This window comes from Babylonia areolata, chromosome 18 (assembly GCF_041734735.1).
Source record: "Babylonia areolata isolate BAREFJ2019XMU chromosome 18, ASM4173473v1, whole genome shotgun sequence".
Taxonomy (NCBI): Eukaryota; Metazoa; Mollusca; class Gastropoda; order Neogastropoda; family Buccinidae; genus Babylonia; species Babylonia areolata.
In genome coordinates, this window is record NC_134893.1 from 61,639,550 (window position 1) to 61,657,336 (window position 17,787).

General features: G+C 39.8%; 1 protein-coding gene across 6 annotated transcripts in view; it reads right to left on the reverse strand.

Moving 5' to 3' along the window:
- The window catches only part of LOC143292975 (Golgi-specific brefeldin A-resistance guanine nucleotide exchange factor 1-like), a 233,267-nt gene that overhangs the window by 129,606 nt on the left and 85,874 nt on the right, over positions 1-17,787 (reverse strand). For all 6 annotated transcript variants that reach the window (XM_076603709.1, XM_076603706.1, XM_076603708.1 and 3 more), the window contains exons 12-16: positions 15,302-15,519; positions 9,430-9,528; positions 8,656-8,850; positions 3,902-4,058; positions 334-468 (exon numbers count right to left, since the gene is read on the reverse strand). In XM_076603709.1, coding sequence (XP_076459824.1) covers positions 334-468; positions 3,902-4,058; positions 8,656-8,850; positions 9,430-9,528; positions 15,302-15,519 — 804 coding nt within the window. The remainder of the gene's footprint in view (positions 1-333; positions 469-3,901; positions 4,059-8,655; positions 8,851-9,429; positions 9,529-15,301; positions 15,520-17,787) is intronic.

The window sequence follows — 17,787 nt, forward strand, 5'->3', positions numbered from 1 at the left end:
CTTTGTGAGACAGAGAGTTTTCCTCTGATACTGGATTTTTTTATATGCTGTTTTGAATTTGACAATGCTCCCATAATTTGTGTCCGAACTTTTAGATATTTTGCAAACTTCTTGATGATACCCTAAGGTTACTGTGTGAAAATTTTCTATCACTGGAAAAAGCGGTTCACTTTTTTGGGGGGACACCCAATATATTAAATAACTGACACCTGTTTATATAATATCAGACATGACTCGTTTCTGCAGTAATTGACATGACATGTTCATGCAGTAACTCAACTGACTCCTGTTTCCATAGTAACTGACCAGACTCCTTGTTTTGTAGGAACTGACCTGACTCTTGTTTCTGTAGTAAGAACTGTGCCATAGTGAAGCCTGTGGATGGGGGCCCTCGGAAACTGGACGCTGCTGGCTCCGCTGCCCCTGACAATTCAGGTCTACTCTCTCCTTCCACCCCTGAAGCAGACCCTGTTATACGCAAGTATTACACATTTTACAGCACAATAACATATACCACAAAAATATGGACAAGACATTTAAAAAACATGTTGAACACATCATGTAGAGTTAAGAAGTTGTAATACTCCCTATTTTATTCATAAATATGCTGAATGTGTGAAGCACTGTCATTTCTAGCCTAAAAGATGGTTTTTTTTGGTTGTTTTTTAACCCAAATCTCACCAATGATGTGGCTTATCGGATATGTTTGTAGTAATTACATACACTCAAACTAACTTTTTTCTTGTAAACTGATGGTGCACATTGTGCAATTATCACCTTTACAACCAAATATTACCATAGAGCCTGACATTTTATTTGCTCTATAGACTATATGCAGACCTAAGAAATAGCTGCTTCATTTCTGCCAGTCAGCACCTTTTCCATCCCTTACAATGCTTTCTTCAATCTTTGGCTCACTATATTCCAAGAAGACGATATAAAAAAAATATGAGGGGGATTCTGCGTAACAGACTGGATGTACCCCTTTCTCATTTATATCCTCATGAGCAGATTTGGAATGGCTCAGAACTTAAACTTACCCCACCTGTGGGTAAATCCAGATGATCCCCGCCCATACCCGATCTACCCCTCTCCTCTTTTTGAAGAAACATTTCAAAAGGCACAAAAGTTTCAAATCCAAGGAAAATATGAAAAAGTAAGAGGGGGATCATTTTGGGACATCCCAGAAATAACCCCATGGTGGTAAATCTGGGAATCAAGGAATATCTTCTTGCTTGATGACTGTACTACATTACATTTGTTTTCTATTCCTGTCGTTACTTATTTCTATTTCAGGTTATTTTCATACTTTAGTTGATGGCATGTTCGTTCATATTCATTAGTGTAGAATTTGCAAATTGTTCACACCCTGTCAAATGGGGCTTTGGAATTAAACTGAATAAACCAACTCAATTAAAAAAATATTTTAAAAAATACAAGAACTTTTTTCACATTACACATAGCATGAAACTGAAGTTTAGCAGAATTCGAAGGAGGCAAAAGGAGTGCACCACATTAGTCCAAATAGGGAATGGAAAAAGCGTATCATAATTTTCAGACTTTGAGGAAGTATTATTTTTCCTCAACCTTGACGTCTCTATCTAATACCACTGTGCCTTATTCGTGGATAAGATTAGTAACAGAACCAGCTGGCAATTTCTTGCATAAATCAAAAATAGCAGAAGCTCAAAAGACAATACCAGTGTTTTTAGAAAGTTGAAAAAACATTAGAGATTGTCACACAAAACGTTCCTCCTCCTACAGTTTGTCAACTGCAGAGCCTACAATTAAGTTTTCCATGCGAGCTGAGAATGACCAGCTTCCAAAATGCTGGAAACAAAGTGCACATCTTATAATTTTGTGTTTAGATGGAAGATGATCGATCTTGATGTTCAGCTGAACATGTTGTTGACATTTTTTATAAAAACAGACATGATCAAGTCTCAAGCAAATAACAAAGCAGTTGACATTCTGAGTTCCACATACAATGCCACAACCAGGTTTGTCTGTCACAGTCCCAGTGTCAGCAGTCCACAGGGAACCATCATGTTAGATCACCAAGAGGCCTCTCACCTACACTGCTGCTGAGTCACTTTGGTAGTGTTCAGTAGTGCCTGTTCTATTTAACATACTTACGACACCACCTACTAAGACCACCCCTGCTGGCGACAATAATGGCTTAGTCGCAGAGCCAGACTGAGTGAGTGTCCCCTCCCAGAGTGGAGACAGCCACCATGTCCATCCAATGATAGTCCCCCATGAATCTGCCGATGCCCAAGACCTTAACTGGACTCATCCAAGCATGGAAGTGGAGGGGTATTGAAACTGACGCTATGGCATGAAAGGCCACATCATTTGTGATTTCTTTTTTTCTTTTTTCTTTTTTTTTTTTTCAATATTGATGCTGAAAAAGGAGGAGGATGGCAATGATGATGATTCTGCTGCTGCTGCTATGGAGGTACATTTAGGTTTGAGACAACATGACAAGGCTGCACTCAATACTTCCTGTCATAATGAAATAAATGACTTTTTTGTTGCACAAAAATTACTATCTCGACTTTAAATGCCCGAACAATTATCTACAATCAATCTAATTTGGAAAACGTCCCAGATGCAGAATCTGCGTTCAATTTCCTTCGCAAAAACATTTACTTTCTTTCTGTATCTCTGATAGTTTTTGTGCTAGATTTTCTTTAAATCTGTTACCTCTGAATCCTCAAAATTCCCTAGCAAGGAAAGAGCAATTTCTTACAAAATTCTCTGGCACTCAGCTGGTTAAGCCCATAGCACACTCAACTTTGGGCAGGAGCCAGCCGTGGGCCGAAAAAAAACCACCCTCTGATGGGAATCAAATCCGCATCCTCCCAGCCATCAGTCCACAACACAACCACTTCGCCATGGCTGATGGTCAAAGGAGAAAAAATTGGAGCATGAGGCTGAGTATAGCTCTGTGGCTGACCCCGAGTTAAGCTCAGAGACAAACCGTCCACTTATTTAGGGCAGGGAACTGTGCTGAGTGAAGGGGGTGGAACAATTTTGTGCAACACATGAAGTATTCAGTAAGCATGTTTTCAGCAAAAAATGTGAGAGTATCATATGAAGGCCAGTTATGAACAGTAATCACTTCTCTGTATTGTGTCAAACTGGTCACTTTTAATTTCTTTGTTCTTATCTACAGTGAGCATGAAGTTAGAAGGTGTGGCAGTTGAAGGACATGTGTATGTGTGTGTGTGTGTGTTTGTGAGCACATATACAGGACTCTTTGTGTACATAAGGTATGAAGACACACTTATTTTGTTTTTCATTTATTATCTTGGTTTATCTCAGCTGCTTTTACAATCAGTCATGTATATACAAAAATCATCTAACAATTTCTTTATCTCCCACTTATGGCTCACTCATGTGTCAACTTCAAACTCGCAGAAAAATTAGTGTCTGTTCATTTTCCTTTCACAAAAGTATTGGTTATGCATGGTTTCTTGCAGTATTCTGCAATCTAGATTTTTAAAAAAATTTACAACCCTCAATGACCAAAGCGTGTTCAGCAAATTGGCAACAAAAGCCAGAATAATTCAAAGCACTTAAGGGGTTAAAATACTGGACCTCAGGTGGAGAATTTAAATTTTAATGTATTATATGGATAAAATGTCAAAAGAACCATTCTTCTTCATTCTATAGCTTTTTCGTTTAATAATTTCATTTTTTCTTGCTGTTCCTTACATAAGCATTACTAAGATGCTAAAATAATAATCATTATCACATTATCATTACCAATGGGTTTTTTTTTATCATTATCAGTGTTATTACTATTATCATCATTATCATTAGCAACATTTCACTCTCTTCCAGCTGCTTCTCTGTGTGTCCCAAAACAAAGTAACTCTGTCACGACGCCTCTCACCTTCAAGTTGCGGCACCTCACCCTCCCCAGCGACTGATGATTTAGTAGTAGACAGCACACGGTGGTGGCAGTGCTGGTCTATGCTGTCCACCACAGTCAGCAATGCATCCAGTGACAGCAAGTGGGTGGTGAATAGACCAGATACAGGGAAAGCGTTCTGTCACACAAGGAAACATGGGTGTAATATCTGCTTTTGTAACTTAAGGTTTATTACTTTGATACGAACACACACACACACAGAATAAACTTTAAAATAGCTTGTATGTGTTTCGGTTCACTGACTGGTTCTGCACCCTCATACCTTTGTGAACTTATAAAGATTTTACAGTCCATCCCGCCCTGGTCTGTGTCATCTGACATATGCATGTTTGAAATCCAACATTACAGACCCAAGTCCCATGGTTTCCAAACATTTCCACACTATGGACCATGGTTTTTGAAATCTCTACCACAAAAGATCTGACAATGTTCTACTACTAAATCTTTCAAATCTTAAACATATTTGTTCAAAATGAGAGTTTGTATTATACTCCGAGTTTGGTTAAATATACTTACCATGTCAAACTGATGTAAACCAGGCCTACCAGTTTGCTCCTCTTAGCCAATCTTTCATGGCAACTCAGTGAAAAGACATCTTGCAATTAGTCCGCTGTCTGCAAGCCAATCAAATGTCATTTCCTGCTGGAACTAACTACTCATTCCAATGGTCAGCAAAGAAACGCCCCATGTGAACCACAGCAAGAACTGTTGGGATGGATGGGTGGGCATTAAAGTTTGACATTTATGTTTATTTAACCAAACTGGGAGTATTATACAAACTCCCCATTTGGTGTTGTATACTGTACCATGTCAAACTGATGCAGAATTCAAAGCAAAAGGAGGAGAGCAATGCCTATTGGCTCACATGGGGAGCACTTGTAACAGTAACAGCTGAGTTAGCCATGACAAAGGAAACCCCAATGTACCATCTGCCCTGAACATAGAGAATTCCCTGAGGTGGCAATTAATGAAGGGAATCTCTGAACAGTAGAAGGCTACCTCAAAAACATGCCAAAGAGGCACAGAGTGCTCAAAGGTTGCCGAAGTGGTAATAGTGTGTGCCTCATGTGCTCTCGAAATCAAGGACTGAAAAAGCCTTAGGTTCTGAGCAGGCTTTCAGAACCACCTTGGGCAGGATCGGGAAGGGAGGAAAAGCATAAGCAGACAGCGTGCTCCAGTCCAGAGATAAAGCATCTACTGCCCAAGCTTCTTGGTCTGAAACTGGTACGACAGTAGTCAAGGGTTTTCTGTTGACCCCAAGGCAAAGAGAACCACCATCTGTTGAAACCACAAACACCGCACCCCCTGAAGGGTGTCCTTGTGTAAGGTCCATTTTGGACCTGCTGTGAGCGCCTGCCCCAAGGTTAGCGTTGCCCACTTTGTGTCTTCCTGAGAACTCAATACCTTTCTTGTACAGGTGCAGCAACAAACCAAATGCACCAACTGAACCACCCGCATCATATCTCCTTTCCCGCTTCAACCTCTTTTTCCTCCACTTCCTCCACCTACCCTCTACCAACCCACACACACACTTCCAACCATGCCCACACCCACACGCCCACCACACACGCATCCACCACCCGCATGTCCCCACCACCCACACACTATCCATCCACATGCCTATCCACACACCCTCACATCCACACTTACCACACGCTCCACACACCCACCACCCACATGCCCCAATCACCCACACCCTAACCACCCACCCACATGCCCCGACCATCCACACACCCATACACCAGCCACCCACTCCCCCCAACCACCAACACACCCACCACCCACATGCCCCAACCACCCACATACCCACACACCACAGCCCACACTGTGAGGTTATCAGTGTTACCCCCCAACTCTCCTTTTTTTTCTTTTTTGTTCACATAACATGCAACAATTTGTTTTGTATGTGAACGAGCGGATAGTCTTCCTGGCATCCTCCCCTGCGGAGTGGAGATGAACCAAGCTAACTGCCTCAAGTTCCAGAAAAGTGATGTTCTACTGGGTCTCCTATGGGGACTAAATGCCCGGTGCATGGAGTGAGCCCATGTGGCCTTCCCATCCCTCTGTGAAGAGCACCACTTGAAGTATGTGGAGCTATGGACACCCCCTGAGCTAGAAGGGGGAAGAGAAGCCTTTGCTGACATCTTTCCAAGGAACCAGTCTTCCAGACATATGTGCATGTCCGTGGGCTAAGTCCTCTGAGATCAGCATAACCCCTGTGCTCCTTGAAGTGGGCACTTGAAAACCTGACCCAGGGGGATGATGGGCGCCAGTGATATATCATGCCCAAGAGGGACTATGGAGTGTGTGCTATTGGCTGGGAGTAACAGCACAAGCACATAAGATCTGCCAACTGGTCCAAACAAACTTTTGTCAGAAAGACTGTCATAGACCATATGTCAAATGTCATCCCCAAGGAGTTGGAGGACTGACTTGGGGAGAGAGCACATTTCTCCTCGTTGTGAAAAACCCCAGTTGGGTACGCAGACCCAGAATTCTGGACATGTGAATGGGACGCAGGGCCTGTGACTGTGCCAAGATTAGCCATTTGTCGGAACATACAGAGAAGAATGGACTCTGATGTAACCACTGATACTAATTCCAGCCCCACCTTGGGCAGAGGAAGGGGGCAATGGAAGGACCAAAACGGCGGGCAGTGAAATGGAACACCCTGTCCCTTCACACGAACCTCAGGTACCGGTGAGATGCCAAATGAATGAGGATCTGGAAATATGCATTCTTCAGGTAGACAGCTGTAACACCATTGCCCTGCTGAATGGTCTCTGGGATGTGTGTCCATATGAATTTGATTCTGGGACAGGAACTGTTGAAGGAGACAAAATCCAGGGTCGGTTGCCACCCTCCAGGGACCTTTAGAATCACAAACAGGTGGCTACAATATGTGGGTTCAAGAGTTCTGATGTCGCACCTTTGGGAAGCAGTGCGATATCCCCATGATCAAAATGATATCCTGCTCCTCCAAGTAGGGTACATGACGAGGAGTGGATCTTAGGGTCCTCCACCCAAGACAGCATGCACCACAATTCTAGCACAAATACTGACCAGTTATCAAGTCCCACTTCACGCCACTATTGTGTGTGGTGGGAGAGAATTCCTTCATGTAGGGGCTGAACGACTGGAGGTTCTAAAGTGGGTCCGAGTTATTGGGGGTGTTTTTTTTAGGCCCTGGTTCCCTCCAGTTAACAAGGACCAAAGAGGGAGTTCTGCTGGGTGGGAAGTGGCTGCAAGCAGCCCTTTCCTCCATCGGGATGTTGAAGAGGTGGAGGACAGTGCCCCTTCTTGCGAGCACAAAGCTGAAGTGCAGGATGGTAGTTGCATCAGCCGTAGCTGTCAGACCTGCAGCCTATCTGTTGCCAAACATATTCAGCCTTGGATCGCTGAAGAGTCCATGAGGTTTCGGAGAAGAAAATCCCAAACCTTGTGGGACCCAACGTTCTTCCCACAACTGATTGTCCCTGTAGAGGAAAGTGTCAAAGGTGTACACCAGGGAGACGTGTAGCAAGCATCAAAATACGATATGAATTATCAGATGAAAACGTCCCAGAAAGCCACATCAAAACAACAAACATGCAAGAAAATGACATGTCTAATGCAAAGAGGTTTGCAAAGACAGATCAACACAATAGTGTACTTCTCAGGAATGGTGGTTATTGTGAATGAATAATTAACTTCAGCCAGAAAGGGCATTGACTGGCTAGCAGACGGCAGACTAATAGCAAGGTGTCTTATCACTGAGATGCTGCAAAATGCTGGCCAAGAGGAGCAAACCAACAGGCTGGTTTGCATTAGTTTAACATGGTACAGTATATGACACCAAACAATATTTCATACTATAAACAGATCCTTCTCCCCAAAAACTATCTTTGTGTGTATGCGTCAATGTGTGGGTGAGGTGGAAGAGGTGGGTAAGCTGTGAGTGATGTTACACTGTTTTAAAACAGTATTCATAGTAAGTTTGTGGTGGAAAAGATGTGAGTGTGATTTATAAGTTGTGTTACACTATTTTAAAATATTATTCACAGCAAGTTCGTATCAACATTTTTTTTTTTATCATGTTCCTGTCTCTTACTCATACCAAATGAATGTTAAATGCGCTTGGAGCCACAGGATAATTGCTGTATAAATGCACATCATTATCATTATTATCATTGTGAAAAAGGGCCAAATGAAAAAAAAAAATTCACGTCTTAAAGTACAGCTATCTATCTTCTACTTAATAATACAATTCCATTAAAAATAAAAATAAAAACATTCTACCAACATGCAAATGTATGAATACACCAATTCATGAGACTTAAATAATATTTATTTCCTTGTGGTTAATCTCAATTCCCCAATACCACATATTCTGATCTCATCAAGGTTTAAGAAGTATACAATAGTAGCATTTGTTAGAGAGATATGCTCAAAGATGACTTGTCAGTTGTGATAGTACACCCATTCTTTTCCCAATAAGCAAAAGGCATAGTCACCTACCAGTTGGACTAGATGGGTGTGAAAGCCCCTCAGAACCTTAACAGAATAAACTCTCAGATATGACTGAACCCAAAAAATACCAAGAGATACTTTCCATGGTGTGGCCTTGAACCTGCAAGCTTCGTTCCATCAATCTACTGAATAAATCTCTAGGCCATGATGATTGATTTGTCTTTATATTCAGTAACTGTTCCCACATATGAGGAAGCTAAAAAGACCTTTGAAAGCAACTTGGTGAGCTCTTCGAAGAGGTTGGAGCAGTAGAGATCGCAGTCAAAGTTCAGATACAGCTCTGTCACCAATCCAGGAATACGCCACAGCTGTACAATGGACTCCAGTGCAATTTCCCGCTGATCATATGTCACCTTGGGGCTCTCTGACACCACAATTTCACTCAGCCGTGTGAGGTACATCTAGCAGGACAAAATCAAACAAAGAAATAGTACATCTGATTGTGAAAACTGTCAGCTACTTTTATATCTAAATGAGTACGTACAAGTAATTAAATCAGAATGCTCGATCACCAATTCAGATTTTCAAAGAAGTGAGTATAAATACATAAAATTATTTTATTTCATATTTGATCTAGATAGTTGTATGCAGTTCTGAAATAAAACTGAAGACAATTTTTATTTACCATGTTGATTTTTTTATGGTACAATTGGTTCATGGACATTGTCAACTATCTCAGTCTTGGGAACTTTTGTCTCCAAATACTGTGATATTGCTCATAATTAAAGACACGTAAAACACACACACACACACACACACACACATATATATATATATTGTGATGTACAAAACATTCTTGTGTAAGCATGAAAATAACCCTGCAAGTCAAGCAATTAACACATTATGTCTATAAGCTACTGAAGCAAAATTCTGCTAAAATCAAAGTTTACTAAAGTCAGCAAAAAAGAACAGAATTTTATTCTGGGCGACTTGCTTCAGTGTTCTGTTCAGATATTGCAAAGAAGCTAGTAGAAACTTACCTCCAGCTGGAATTTCAGATGGGAACGTATGGATTCAAAAAGAAGAAAGCTGACACGTAAAGCAGCTGCAAACAGGGATAGCCGTTCAGACTGCAGCAGCTTTAAGACAGAAGATATCATGCTATTATTAATACATTTTTAAAGGCAAAGACTTCAAGGCTCTTGTGCAATTCCTGTTATTTAAAGACAAGAACGAAACTGAAAAAGCAGGTGTTGGTGGTGTGGGGAGGTACAATGGGGAGGTGTAAAGTACTTACAATTTTGCATGCTTATTGCATGCAAAATTTTAAGTACTTTACATCAATGATGCTACGGTCTGTCCATATTTTTTTTCTACTTTTCTTTCACTTGCAGACAAGAAACAGAATCTCATGTAGACTTAAAACTGCTACCTAAAATGCTAATTTGGCATACCCCAATGCTAATCTGGAGTAACACCCTCAAATGACCCCCCTTGCTGGCTTTTATCCCAAGGTTTTTCTGGGCTAGTCTTGAATGACTCCAGTGGTCATTTGTGGTTATTTAAGATCGACCCCCTCCCATCCCCCACCTCCCAGCTGGAAATTAAGCTACTGAAAAAGAAAGGGGGTTGATTCACGCTAGCCTTTACTGATCCCCCTGCAGCCCCCCTGGCCCCTCATCCCAAACCCATTTGCTTAATCAAAGCAAAGTTTGAGGAGTCATACTCATCAGGTTTTGAGTTTTTCGCACTTTTTTTAAAGCAATTTTAAAATGCTTATAAAATGTGGAATTATAGACCAAACATCATGTGTGATATGTCAATGTCTTCAGAATAATACAAACTTTCAAAATATGTTTTGTGTAATACTTATAGAACAGTTATTTTGATGACCGTTGACCTCTGTTGTTAAAAACAGGAATTTTTAGCATTTCCAATATCTTATACATTCTCAAGGAACAAACAATCCAAGTTCAAGTTCACAATTTTAACTTTAATTGACAAAGCAATCATTCATCTTTCATCTGAAACAAAATTAACTGTGCTGTGTCAAAAACTATATGTTCAGTGCTATGACTGATCACTACACACAGAAGTCATGTGGTCAACAGACATTGTTTTGTAGAAAACACAAGAGTTTACACAGTAAACACTAATGCAGCATCCCAAGGATACAAAAATATAAATCATTCAAACTAGAGTCAGTTTCTTTATTTAACAATATATTTGTTAGTACTGTTACTGAAAACAAAACTAGAAATAGATCAATACAGGTCCAACAATGAACATTCAGCCATTTATTCCTGACATTAATAGTGACAGTGGACTCACAAAACAACACAGACTGCATAGACCTTTTCTCTCTTTTTGTAGATGATAATCTAAATCAGTAAATTGTTTTGGGGAAACCAATTTGTATGCACAGCAGACACTTCAACAAGTACAGGCAAATCCAGGCAGGCAGAAAAAAATATTCCAGACTATCAGCATGGACAGATATAAATGTGTTTGAAATGAAACAGATCTTCAGTCTGACTTTACTGGTGAGCATGGATATATTTTTTAAGAAAACAGATTTAACAATCACATCTATGTTGCCATCACTTAAGAGTAGTCACAGTGAATCACAATGTCTCTTTTTTACTGACTCACTTGTGTAAACAAAGTGAGTCAATGTTTTAACCCGGTGTTCGGTTGTCTGTGTGTGTGTGTGTGTGTGTGTGTGTGTGTGTCTGTGCGTCTGTGTGTCCATGGTAAACTTTAACATTGACATTTTCTCTGCAAATACTTTGTCAGTTGACACCAAATTAGGCATAAAAATAGGAAAAATTCAGTTCTTTCCAGTCATCTTGTTTAAAACAATATTGCACCCCTGGGATGGGTACAAAAAAAAAAAAAGAATGAAGCCTAATTATATGCAAACTGCATTTACTATTATATTTATATTTTTTGTATTCTCTAAACTTGGCACTTTGATCTGATATTCTGACCCAACAACAAGAGGAGTCATTATTATCATTTTTTGTTCAAACAAGAACTTCTTTTGCTCAGCATGGAAGTTTTATTTATTTTGCAAACGTTATGGTGCAGATAGTAAAAAGGGGAAATTACTCTGTAATTAATGCTAGGGGACTTAATTTACTTTAAACTGATCTTTCTCATCTTAAACATTACATTTTGAAATTATACTCAATACATAAAAAACTTGGATATTTTTCTTTTTTTTTTAAAGTGTATCTCAAGTGAGTCTTGAAGGCCTTGCCTCTCTTGTTGTGGTTGTTCTGGTATAATTTGTGTATAAGTTATTATCCATTTGTTCAAGAAATATCATATTATTGTGCAAATGACCAGATTAATGTTCATAATGAACAAGCTGAAAAAACTGACAAAAAACAGAACACATATTTCAAAACAATTACATGGTTTTGGAAAAATACAAATAGGGAAACATCATGTGTTTTGCAATTGTTATTATTTACCTTTCAGAAAAGATATGCTTTTAAGGGTATCTCCCTGATAACAAAGCTCACAGCATTTATTGAAAATATATGCCCATTTTGGGAGAAACCTTGGCAAATAGATTTCACTTAACTCTTTCGACAAATCAGGCGCCAATCGGCAACTTCCAAGTTGAACGCTTCAGGCGTCGATTGGCGACTTTTAGGCTGAACGCTTTGGCCACTGATCAGCATACAGTACACTTGAGTTATCAACCTAGCACGTTCTTCTTTTTGGGAAACCATACAAATTTGAAATGTTCACCATGTGATTCTGTAACATCTATTCTTCGTTGAGTTGCAAGCTGATGCAAGTTGAATATTTCAGAATTTTTTTTTAGCAGATTTCTCTGGTTGAAGCATGGCCAGCACTTCAGGAAACAAATAAAAGGGTGTTCACAACACCACGGAGGAATTACAAATGCTTTTAGATGATAATTCGCCCACTGGAGTGCCGTTTGCTGATAGTAACAGTGGAGAAGAATTAACCAGACTGATTGAGAATGATTTTGACAATGGCTCCGACAGTAACAATCACTTTATTCTTGAATCTGAAGAGTTTTGGGAGCAATGGCAGTAGGCATGGACAGGATCATAGGCCACCTCCCCTCTCTGTGTAGAGAGCAGCTGAGAGCAGAGGTAAGTTTTACTGATTTATTTCTAGTCAAACTGCAAAGTGTAAGTTATGCATGAGCGTTCAACATTCAGAAGCACACGGTGTCAACTGATGTCACAAATCAGTTGACTGACAGTGACATAGTATCAAACATGGATTCCAGCTCCAACTCCAGATTATCCAAGACGAATATCATCACCATGCTGCATACCTGCAACACATTGGAAGAAAGACTAAGTTGTTTTTTTATATAAAAATCATATATATATATATATATATATATATATATATATATTTTATAGTTTATGAAATTGTACCATTTTATTTCTGAGTGTTTTCAGAAGCTGAAATGAAACACACACACACGCACATGCGCGCACACACACACACGCACATGCGCGCACACACTCACACACACACATACATTGAAATTGGTTCAGGGTTTGCCACGCCCCCTTCATTCTCACTTTCTCATACAAAACAAAATGACAACACACACACACACGCACACACACACACAAGAGTTGCATTTACAAAGTAATTTATGTATAAAAATTATGCATATCATTCTCTGATTTCAGTTTCATAAACATCATCTCCTTGCCCCTTCCCTCCTCTCTCTCTCTTGTTCACACACAGACACACACAATCAACAACAACAACAAAGCAACTGACACTCATTCCATACAATGATACACGGTGAGAGGCGGTCAACACACGCTGAGACTGCCTGTAAACAATGAGCCAGCCAGCCAGCCAGCCACGCCCACTTGACCAACGTCAGTCAAACGCACGGTGATAGTCTCACTGATTGAGTAACTGACCAAGCTAAACACTTGTCATGGCTAACACATTCAAAACACCCATTCTGTAGTTATATTTCAGTGTTACAAAGAGAAACAACGAAGAAAATGCATATAATAAACTGATAAACCTCGTGAACACCCACCTGCATCTTGAAATGGTTGAGCTTCGTCATCTGATTCAGCCTCTTCATCATGCAACAATGCCTTCTCCATGTCAAAATCTGGATCATCCTGATCAACTTCACGCAGTTCCAGGTCATTTGGTCTAAAATCTTCATCTCCACTATCTTCATCTTGAAATATTTCCTCCAATACCTGCTCAAGTGTGAGGGTTTGTCTGCGTGCAGCCATGGCTTTGGAAACACAACTTCGACTTTGAACAAACTTGCAGAACTTTCGCGAAAAATATGATAATGAGCTGAAAATTTTTGGCTTGTGGTACTCACGAAAGAAAGAGCATTCAAGGGAACTAATTTGTTGCTTTGTGGGCTGTATTTTCAGCAATGCAGAGCAAGAAACAATGACCATTGATTCATGACGTACGGCACACGTCAATACAGCATTGGTGAGCGACATTTCATGACATACGCCGTATGTCAACAACACAGTCAGGAGGTTAATAAAATGAAAGTAACAGAAAGCAACAAATGTTCATATTGTAAGGACACTGTGGATTATATTGAACACTTTTTCTATGATTGTCCAGAGGTAAACAAATTCTGGGGTTTCACTGAGAGAAAAATTCTATCAGAAACTAATGTTCACTTAAAACTGTCAGTAACCGATGTATTATTTGGTATAAACTGTTCTTGCCCCAAAGATTACCATGTGTTCATTAATAAGTACTGTTAATTGAGAAAATGTGCATTAGCATTTTCAAAAAAACACAGTCTGCCTTTTGTTTGCAATCCATATTCGAACGAGAATGCATTATAAGACAATTTGGATTTTAGAGCACATCTGTTAACGCATAATTTAGTAGAAAAATATTAAGCACTTATAATATTGATGACAGATAAAGAACAATTACATATTTGATGAAATATTTTACATATTCATGTATTTACTTATTTTTAGATTTTGTGTACGTGGTTATTTATATAATGTATTTATGGTTATAATTCGCTAATGTATTCATTTACATGTATCACTGAAAGTGCTCTAGTCAGTATGTGGTACCGGTTACCTTATTCTTTGGTCTCCTTCATTGTGTATATCAACAACATAGTAAATAACGAGTATGGAGTGAAAGGTGAGAGAGAGGGACAAACAGGCACACCAACAGAAAATACACTCGAGCAAAGAGAGGGACAAACAGGCACACCAACAGAAAATACACTCGAGCAATTAAAACACAAATGCAAACACTAATTCAATACTAAAGTCATGCATGCAGAGATATTGTCCATTAATAGAGAAACAAACAGACAATTGTGAGTGAATGAGAGTATCATAAGGTAGAGAAACTGCAGAAGGAGAGAAGTTATTTCATACAACTTTTAATACCACTTGCTGCGCTATTTAAAAAAAATCCATGAAGGAAAAAGACGAGGAAAAGAACGGAAAAAAAAAGAAATGTTTAACACTGCAACTCACACCATATCATTAACAAACCCAGACAGAAATAATCACGTGTTATACTCGCTTAGAATGCAAGCAACAACACACCAGAGCAACAATAAACCCAGACAAGTGTATACAGTCACTGAACATTCCTAGATCGCATGCCGCAAGACACCCTGGGGCAATTGTTGCGCCAGAAGATAGGGAGAAAACCCCAACCCTTTGAAAATGAGGATTAATGGGGAAAAAATATGTGAAAAGAAAAACAGAAAAAAAAGGAGAGAGAGAGAGACAGAGAGAGAGGGAAAAAACCCATTGAGGCATGATTATCATACACACAAATATTGTGTCCCTCTTATATATTCACATTATTCACATTCAAATGCAAATGGAAACAAACACAAATGCAAACAGTTCATAAACCTCTCACCATTGAAAGACTGCGGCAAAGCTCATCTTTGACAAGGTACAGCAAGGAGTTGTAAGAACTGATATGATCAGCTCCTGTCTCCAAAGCAACTGTGAGAAGGCTGAGCCCCATGTGAATCATAACATCTGTGTTGTGTCGGTCAACAGGGTTGGTCAATGAGATGAGAAAGCGGAACAGCTCTCTTACACATGGCAAGCCGTAGGGGATCAAAGGGTATCCTGTCACAAAAAAGAGAGATGACTTAAACCTCATTATTTTGATAATTCTCACACTAAGCACTTCCACTCACTATGTTTGAGTTTACCTGACATACACACATACATACAAACAAGCATGATTTCATGCAAGCAACCGCACACACATACATACGGGCCAAGAAATTTAACAATACACAAAACAAAAAAGGAACATTCAAGAGACTGAACAAAAACATCCAAGACAAACACTTTTAAACAAATAACTCCCCTAAAACTACTGCTATGTAAGTGCTCACCAGCACAACACTTTCCTGCTAAGTACCTCCATTACATGTTTTGACCTTCAAAAATTATTTCCACACCTTACACAGATATGAATGGACCATGTTCAATGGGTCTACTGTCTTTCCTAATTAGCATAGCATAACCTCAGTTCACTGGTATCCACCAATCTTTCTTTTTCACTGAGGTTTTCAGCTAGTTTTATACAAACCTCGACTCACTGCACTGCACCTGTGGCAATGGCGACTCAGATTCAAACACATTTTCTTGAAAACAAATAAAACTGCACGCAGGAAAAAATACAAAAAAATGGGTGGCGCTGTAGTATAGCGACACGCTCTCCCTGGGGAGAGCAGCCCGAATTTCACACAGAGAAATCTGTTGTGATAAAAAGCAATACAAATACAAATACAAAAGTCATTTCAGCTTATGTGACTGAAAGAGATGATTCTGACTTCCAACACTGGAAAGGGATATAAAAGAGACAGTTATTTCAGTCCTGGGATATAGATGAGACATAACATATTACTCATGTCATCAATTCTTCCTTATTGTCTGGTTGTTTCCCTGAAAGCTTCAAATCTGCTGTTGTACGTCCACTCATCAAGAAACCATCTTTGGATCATAAATGTTTGAAAATGTATTTTTTTCATCGACCAGACCCAAATCTGTCATTTTTATCAAAATTGCTAGAAAAGATTGTATTGTCTCAGCTCTTAGCCCATCTGCAACAAAATAGTTTACTTAATTCTCACCAGTCAGCTTATAGACATGGTCATAGCTGCGAAACAGCCCTTCTTAGAAAAGTGAATGATTTGCTTTCTGGATTTGATGAGGGTAAGTTATCTGTTCTCTCTCACTTTGACTTATCAGCAGCTTTTGACACTATTGACCACTCTATCCTCTTGAACAGACTTAGAACTTCCTTTGGTATTTGTGACACTGCGCTAGCATGGATCATGTCTTACCTGCCAGATCGTACAGAGAAAGTGTGTGTAAATGGTAGATACTCTATTGTATCTGCCTTAAAATACTGTGTACCACAGGGGTCCGTCCTAGGTCCTGTTCTTTCTGTGCTGTATGTGGCTCCTGTGTTGGATGTCATCCGTCATCATGCAATCTTGCATGAGAGCTTTGCTGATGACACTTAACTTTATCAGTCGGCTTCCACAGCTGAATTTGATACACTGGTACTCAAACACAGGAGTGCATTGCTGGCCTAAAGGACTGGATGACTCTCAACAAGCTGCAACTAAATGACGAAAAGACTGAATTAATGATAGCCTGTCCAAAGAAGTTTCGTCAACATCCTTCCTTTCCTGACTCTGTTCTGATCAACAGCACACCTATTTCACTTTCTCCTTCTGTTTGCAGTCTTGGTGTAATCCTACACCAGTCTCTTTCCTTCCAGCAGCACATTTCGAATATCTGTAAAGTTGCCTATTTGGAACTGTGTAGAATCAGTTTTTATCTGCCACTATCTCTCAACCGATGCAACCAAGACACTTGTATGCGCTCTGGTTCTCTCAAGACTGGATTACTGCAACTCTCATTTGGCTGGCCTTCCCAAATATCTGTTAGACTCCGACGAATTCAGAATAATGCTGCCAGACTCATTTGCAGAGCTTCTAAATTTGACCATGTTTCTCCTCTCCTTCAGTCTCTCCACTGGTTGCCTGTTTCTGATCAAACAGACTATAAGCTATCCACTCTGACCTTTACTGCAGTCAATGGATCTGGCCCCCAGTATCTTTCTGAACTCCTCCATATCTATACTCCGTCTCGCCAGCTCCGTTCTTCCTCTGATACTCGACTTCTCAGGATATCTCACGTCATAAGTAAGACCTATGGACACAGATTGTTTTCTTTTCAAACACCAAAGACGTGGAACAAGCTCCCTGATAACCTCTGTGATTCTGATTCCCTTGCATCTTTTAAATCTGGTCTCAAAACTCACCTTTTCCCTCAGCAATAAGTTCAGCTGTGGCAGGTCCACTTCCTTTGCGT